The following is a 7500-nucleotide window of genomic DNA, read 5'->3' as shown; positions in this document are numbered from 1 at the left end:
GTCAGCATTGCTGCTTCTTGCTTCGCCATCTTGACCAGAATTCTCTGAATCGTTTTTAAAACTTCCCATGGACCCAGTTAGTTCCCTCCCGAGTGCTGTGATCATGGCTGTGGCTCAGCCAGCCTCCGTTCTGGCGAATTCTTACTGTGAGTGGTCAGAAAAACCCTTCCAACTGGTCATCCTTTCCCCCAGGTGCAGCTCCCACCCGTCTGCACCCATGGTATGGTGGTTCCTCTCTTTTGGGTGCTGATGGATGGATTATATATTGGCTGTCATTATTGACTCCAGGAAACACATAGAAAGAAGATCAACACCTGTTTGTCTTGGGCTCCTCCCTCCCAGAGCAGCACCTGTTACGTAATGGGCACAGTGGAGTGTCGGCTGGACGCTGACTGACAGGCCAGGCCTTCCGCTCTCCCTTACAGATTGAGTCTGCGGACCTCACGGCTGGCTCCCCCCTAGTATGGCCAATGAAGAGGATGACCCAGTCGTACAGGAGGTAAGCGCTGTGCCCAGGCTGCAGGCAGGGGGCTGGCTTTCTTCTGCCCACCCTCCAGCCAGACTGGGACCTCTTTCCCCAGGTGCCTGCCTGGCTGGCTCCCTCCCTCCCTCCAGGTCTCTGCTGGCATCTCCGTGCCAGAGTGGCTTTCCTGACCACCCTGTGGTTGTGTGGCCTTCTGCACACTGCCCCTCGACCCTAGCCCTCTAGCCCCTTACCTCGGCCTTGCCTTGCACTTGGCCACAGCACTTAGCCCTAGACTTCAGTCTCCTTCTGCTAGAATGGAAGCTTGGAGAAAGTAGAGTTTTATGAGTTTTTAAAAAAACATTTTTATTGAGAGGAATATTTTTATTAAATATAGAGAGGAAGGGAGAGGGAGAGAGAGAGAAACATCAATGATGAGAGTCACTGACTGGAGATCGAGCCCGTATCCCAGGCATGTGCCCTGACTGGAAATCGAACCATGACCTCCTGGTTCATAGGTCAGTGCTCAACCACAGCCACGCCGGCCGGGCGAAAGCGAAAACAGAGTTTTTATTCTCTTCACCGTGTCCCCAAAGCCAGGTTCAGGTCCTTGGACGTAATAGTCAGTGGCATTCTTTGTTGAACGAAGGAATGGGTCTGCCATCTCCCCTTCACTTCACTGGGGCTGTGAGGACAGTGAGCCTCGGGCAGGAGGGAGTGTCAGTGCCGATGAGGACACACCCTAGAACTCTGGGCTTTTGCACATGCTGTTCCTCCACCAAGAAGGCCCTGCACCGAGCCTCCCCTGCACCTGGGCCCTTCACCAGTCCTCGAGGCCTGGGGCCGGGAGAGTAGGTGCATGGTTCCTGTGAGGAGCTGGGAGCAGGCAGGACATGGTGGGCAGGGAGGTTAGTGTTAAGAAGAAAGTTGGGCCAGGCAGTCTCCCAAGGGGCTTGCAGGCCCCTCGGTGTGGCCAGGGCGTCAGGGCGCTAGGCGGATCCAGGCTGGGTGGTGGAAGGCACCCCCCCTCCTGCATCTGCATCAGAAAAGCATTGGCCCTCTTCCAGGACGCCCTCCTCTGGGCAGCCCCAGGGAAGACACAGTTTATTCCATTACAGTGAACCTGGGTAGGGCCCTGGGAGCCTGAGGGAGGGGCCCTGGCTGTGTCCAGATTGGAGACCTGGTTCCCTTTGGTGTTAGCAATGGCTGAGCTCTCCCTCCCGCCCCAGACTGCCTTGGGCCACTGCCCCTCACACCAGCGGGCAGGGCAACCCTGGGCCTGTCTTCTGGCTAAATCTTCCCTTGTCCCCAGGTCGATGTGTACTTGGCCAGAAGTCTGGCGGAGAAGCTCTATCTGTTTCAGGTAATTGTGGGGCCTGGTGGTAAAGAAGGAAAGCAGGCACTGGTGGGGGGTGGACGTGCGGTGGGGGGTGGGGTCAAGAACCCCGGAGGCCTCCGAGTGTGACAGGACAGCTCTCTCCGTTCTCTTGGGTGGGTCACAAGAGCAAGACAGCCAAGAGGCAGAGCCGTGGTCTGGCTAAAGCTCCGTTTCCACCTAGCTGCCAGCCCTTGGGCAAGTTCCTTAATCGCCCTGACTCAGTTTCCCTATTTGCAAAATGGTGATAGTGTTAATTCCCGACTTGGAGGGTCCCCTGGAGATTGGAATGCTACCTGGTGCAGAGCTGGCACTAGGTTGACGCCACCGATATTCCCGGCCTCAGAGGGGCCCCTCTGCAGCTCAGGCCTGCCTGCCGGAGCCCCTTCCTCCCGGACATCATGGCTCACAGCATTGAGCATGGACTGTGTGCCGACCTCACTTCAAGCACTTGATCTCATTTTATCCCACAGTAACCCTGTGTGCTTATTGTTACTGTAATTTTGTAACAGCTTTATTGAGATCTAATCTACATAACATATGATCCCCCCATTTAAGTGGATAAAGCAGTGGATTTTAGTCTGTTCATAGGACTGTGAACCAGCACCACAGTTTATTTTAGGACGTTTGCCCCCCTCCCCATTCCCACCTGCAGCCCTAGGGAACCATCACCCTATTTTATATATATATGTATATGTATGTGTATATACATAAATTTCATTGATTCCAGAGAGGAAGGGAGAGAGAGAGAAAGAAACATTAATGAGAATCATTGATTTGCTTTCTCCTGCACACCCCCTACTGGGGGTCAAACCCGCAACCCCGGAAAGTGTCCTGACTGGGAATCGAACCGTGACCTCCTGGTTCATAGGTTGATGCTCAACCACTGAGCCATACCAGCTGGGCTAACCTATTTTCTGTCTCTGTGAGTTTGCCTGTCCTGGAATCCCACAATATGTGGCCTTTTTTGTGTCTGGCTGTCATGATTTGGCATGATGTTTTTGAGATTCACCGGCATATCAGTGCCTCATTCCTTTTTATGGAGTGTGGGTCTGTACGCAGCACATTTTGTTTATCCATGCACCAGTCGGTGCTGTATTGGCTCTCACGTGTAATGAATGCTGCAGTGCCCTTCCTGGACAGGTGCCTGGGTGGATATGTGTTTTCTTTTTTTTAATATATTTTATTGATTTTTTACGGAGAGGAAGGGAGAGAGATAGAGAGTTAGAAACATCGATGAGAGAGAATCATCGATCAGCTGCCTCCTGCACATCCCCCACTGGGGATGTGCCCGCAACCCAGGTACATGCCCTTGACCGGAATCGAACCCGGGACCCCTCAGTCCGCAAGCCGATGCTCTATCCACTGAGCCAAACCGGTTTCGGCTGGATATGTGTTTTCATTGCTCTGGGGTGTATCTCTAGGAGTGGGTTTGCTGGGTCACAAGGAAGCTCATCGTTTTGAGGAACTGCCAGGCTGTTTTGTACCATTTTCATTCCTGACCGTCTGGTTCTCATTTAAAGTATTTCTCCCATGGTGCATACAGTAAAACGAGGCACAGGGAGGCTATACCTTGTGCACGGGGCCGGCCTGGGGTGGGGCCTGGGACAGACCCTGCAAGCATGTGCCAGGGTAAGGGCTGGCATCTGTACCCCCAGGCTCTGCTTTTGGCAGCTTTGGGGCTGGGCCCTCCCTTCAGAACCTGCGCCCTTCACCACCATTCTTTCCAGATGGGCTGGGCTCCGGGCCGTTCCTGGGCCTCTGCTCCAGCCTCCAGCCCAGGAAGCAGAGAAGGTCGCCTTACTGCTACCAGAGCGGCTTCTAGGAAGCATCATTTCCTTGGCTCAATGCCATCCTGACGCGGCCCCGCAGGAGCGCTCACCTCACACTGCACAGCTCCCAGGCTCACTGGCGAGGCCGCCGGGGGCCTTTCAGAGAGGGCGTCCGAACGTGACTCGGCCGTTCACTCAGCCTATTTGTGGTGGGGGGGAAGTGCGACAGTGAGGATTGGGATGGAAATATGGCGCTAGGGCAGTGGTCGGCAAACTGCTGCTCATGAACCACATGCGGCTCTTTGGCCCCTTGAGTGTGGCTCTTCCACAAAATACCACGTGCAGGCGTGCATGTGCAGTGCGATTGAAACTTCGTGGCCCATGCGCAGAAGTCGGTATTTTGTGGAAGAGCCACACTCAAGGGCCCAAAGAGCCGCATTTGGCTCGCGAGCCACAGTTTGCCGACCATTGCCCTAGTGTGTTCAGGGCAGTACCTTAAGGTGTGACATAAAAATAACGTCACACGTGGCGACGCTGCGGCCCAGGGGGCTCTCTGAGGTCAGTGGCAGACAGCTCCCTCCTCTGTCTTCATCTTTCCGTTCCGGGAAAGTCCCTCTGGAGCAGGAGAGACTGCGGCGGTGCGTTCCGCGTGGCCTCGCCCAGCTTCGGCCGTGAGCGGCACTTGGCCAGCCTTGTTTTCCCTCTTGGCTCCATGGCGGTGCTCTGCGGGTGCCAGAGCCCGCAGGGTGATGATGTGCGGGTCTGGGTGCCTGAGGCTGGGGCTTCCCCGGGGAAGTTGGAGGCCTCCAAGCAGTTCTTTGGAAGGGGGCCAGGTGGTGCCAGTGAGAGGGCAGGCTGTGGGGGCGGTTCTGTGCGGGAGCACTGATGCCTGCCCTCTCTCCCTCCAGTACCCTGTGCGCCCCGCCTCGATGACCTACGATGACATCCCGCACCTCTCGGCCAGGATCAAGCCCAAGCAGCAGAAGGTGAGCTGCCCCCTGATGGAAGGAGGGCTGGTGGGAGCTGGTGCAGGCGAGGCTGGTCCTGCTGGGGGCTGGGCGCTCTGCAGGGAATGGAGAGAGGAGAACAGCCGCTGGCAGGGCCGTGAAAGCTGAGGAAGGTGGGCCGCTCCAGAGAGGCCTGGGGGAGGGAGCCTGCAGGAAGGAAAGGCCTGCGGACTCCTGCCCACAGTGCCGGGGGCAGGTCAGCTGGGAGCGCCTGTGCAGCCCTGTGCTGCCTTTCCGAGAGAAAGTAAAAGTCGGGTTTCTGTGAGAAGTCTCTTCATTTTTAGTTCAGCTGTCGGCCTCTGGGCGTGTGGAGCTGTGCGGAAGGGGTGACCAAATGACACGACCCTCTCCCGCCTCCCCAAAACCACTCTGGCCTTTTCTGTTGGAATCTGGGTTTGTGGCCTGTGGTGTAGACGGAAGCTGAGGCCCTGGGGTGGGACATGTGCCCTGCTTCCCGCAGGGCCAGGAGTGGGGCAGCCGGGGGTCCCCCGAGGGCTGTGCCTTGGAGACCTCATGGCTGGTGGGGGTGCTTGGTGCTTCCAGGTAGAGCTTGAGATGGCCATCGACACCCTGAACCCCAACTACTGCCGCAGCAAAGGGGAGCAGATCGCGCTGAATGTGGATGGCACCTGCGCAGACGAGACCAGCACCTACTCCTCGTGAGTCCCTGGCCTCTGGGCCTCGAGCTTCACTCGGTCCAAGTGTGCCTGCTCAGGCCTCAGGTGTCGGGCCTGTGCCCCAGAGCTGGCTCCCGGCCCCCTGCCTCCCACCTTCGAGGAGCGGCCTGGTGCCGACCCTTCCCCTGGGAAAGGGCTTCCCCGAGGTGGCTCCTCCCACTCAAGTCCTTCCTGGGGCCCTGAGGGGTGTAGGGGCTCCCACCTCCTGCTTGTCACCTCAGTTTCCCTGTGGCTGCACATGTAGCCTGTCCTGTGGGCTTGCTCCCTGGCTGTTGGGTTTCAGAAGGTGTCTGAAGTCCAGGGGGCTGTGCCTGCCCGGCCTGGGGCTGGTGCTTCCCCCCTGGACACCCGTTGTCCCTGTGCTCCCAGGAAGCTGATGGACAAGCAGACATTCTGCTCCTCCCAGACCACCAGTAACACATCCCGTTATGCTGCTGCGCTCTACAGGCAAGGTACCTCGGGGTGCGCCCTGGGCCGCTGTGGCTGCAGAGGCTGAGGGGGTGGGAAGCAGGCCTGCTCTAGCCTGGTGTCCAGCCCCTCTTCCCCAAATGCTAGACACCCACAGGGGCCAGGCAGCTTGTGCAAATGACAGAGTGTCACGGCTCCAGAGTTGGCTGTCGGGACTTCCGGTTAGCCGCAGCCTGTCCTGACGGGTCGGGCTCCAGGGCACACACAGCATGACTTTCCAGACAGGTGGTGGACTTGTTTTAAATACAAGGTACTTGTGATCCAGCAGTTCCATTACCAGGCAGATCTGCCCGAGGAAATGAAAGCTGTGTTTACATAAAAACTTGTACCTGCGTGTGTCTAGCAGCATTATTTGTGCTGGTGAAACGGAGCGTGCAACTGTCTGTCCATGAGCTGGTGTGGTTGCCAACGTGGTGTGGCCACTCGGGAGCATTCTCAGTCACCCCAGAGTGAAGGGCAGACACCAAGAAGCCTGGAGAGCAAGGCCCCACATTTGTGTCCCACTCACACGAAAGGTCCGGAACGGACAGGTGCACAGGGACAGAAAGCCGGGGCGCGGGTGCCAGGGATGGGTGAGGAGTGACTGCTGCGCACAGGTTTCGGCGCGATGAAACGTTCTTAAATTGGTTGTGGTGCTGGCTGTGCAATTCTGTGTATGTTAGAACACATTGAATTCTAGCGCGTGTGAATTACATTTCGCACCTGCTAAAAAGAACAAGGTCTTGTAAGTATTTAGAGTTTATGAAGCAATAGGTGAAACTAAGGTGAATACTTAGGAAACAAAACAGAATAGAATCAAAAGTTTAACATCGCCTTCCTGGCAGCCGGACGGCCACGCAGTTGCTCCTCATGTGGAGCGTCCTGCTCCCTCGGGGCCTGGCCTCTGGTTTCTGCTCTCGGGAAGCCCACGTCACCTGTAAGCTGGATGGTCTCTGCACTGCCTCCCAGAGAAGCCATGGCCTTCAGAGTGTGGGCTCCTCCGCATTTCAGTAGCTAACTTCTTAATGGGACGGTGGGATTCTGGCAGGCAGAGGCGGGGGTGAGGGACTCTCGGGGGTGGGGTTAGGGAGGCCGTAAGGGTGTCTGACCGAGGCCTGGCGGGGAAAGGGGTGTGTTTGTGGGTTGGTTGCCTGGCGTGGTGGGAGCAGCAGTTGACGGCAGGGGCTGGGTGTTGGTGGAGGAGGTTTGCAGGCAGGCATTTCGGACGTGGCTGAGTCAGCGTTCCCACCCTGATCCCGGTTGTGTGCTTGCTGTGTCCGGCAGGGCCGGGGGTGGCGGGGGTCGGCCTAGTGGTCCTAGGATCAGAGGCGGGAGGTGGTTTGCCATGGGGCCAAGGCCTTCAGTGGAGTCCGGGACCCTTGGTGCCTGACTGCCTTGAACCAGGCTGGGGGGTTGGCGCAGTTCCTGGAGTCAGGAAGTCCTTCCTCCGACAGGTGAGCTCCACCTGACGCCTTTGCACGGCATCCTGCAGCTCCGGCCCAGCTTCTCCTACCTGGATAAGGCCGACGCCAAGCACCGCGAGAGGGAGGCAGCCAGCGAGGGTGAGCTGCCCAGCCCTGCCACCTACCTCTGTGACTAGGCGGGAAGAGTATGGAAGGGATGGGTTACAGATGCTTAGCAGCACCCATGGCCTCTGCCCACTGGGTGCCAGTAGCACCCACCTCCCAAAATGCCTCCATGCATTTCCAAACATCCCCTCGGGGGAAACTTGTATCCCATTTCGAGCCATGGACATGCA

At 57.5% G+C, this 7500-nt stretch overlaps 1 protein-coding gene across 1 annotated transcript in view; it reads left to right on the top strand.

Annotated features, from left to right (window-relative positions):
* The first annotated feature begins 280 nt into the window (after window positions 1-280).
* The window catches only part of POLR3E (polymerase (RNA) III (DNA directed) polypeptide E (80kD)), a 20404-nt gene continuing 13184 nt past the window's right edge, over window positions 281-7500 (top strand). Inside the window, exons 1-6 of the mRNA XM_006753622.2 lie at window positions 281-499; window positions 1776-1826; window positions 4519-4596; window positions 5161-5276; window positions 5664-5746; window positions 7196-7303. Coding sequence (XP_006753685.1) covers window positions 464-499; window positions 1776-1826; window positions 4519-4596; window positions 5161-5276; window positions 5664-5746; window positions 7196-7303 — 472 coding nt within the window. The 5' untranslated portion in view covers window positions 281-463. The remainder of the gene's footprint in view (window positions 500-1775; window positions 1827-4518; window positions 4597-5160; window positions 5277-5663; window positions 5747-7195; window positions 7304-7500) is intronic.

Source organism: Myotis davidii, unplaced genomic scaffold (assembly GCF_000327345.1).
Source record: "Myotis davidii unplaced genomic scaffold, ASM32734v1 scaffold150, whole genome shotgun sequence".
In the NCBI taxonomy this organism is placed as follows: Eukaryota; Metazoa; Chordata; class Mammalia; order Chiroptera; family Vespertilionidae; genus Myotis; species Myotis davidii.
This window is presented reverse-complemented; position numbering and strand designations above follow the sequence as displayed.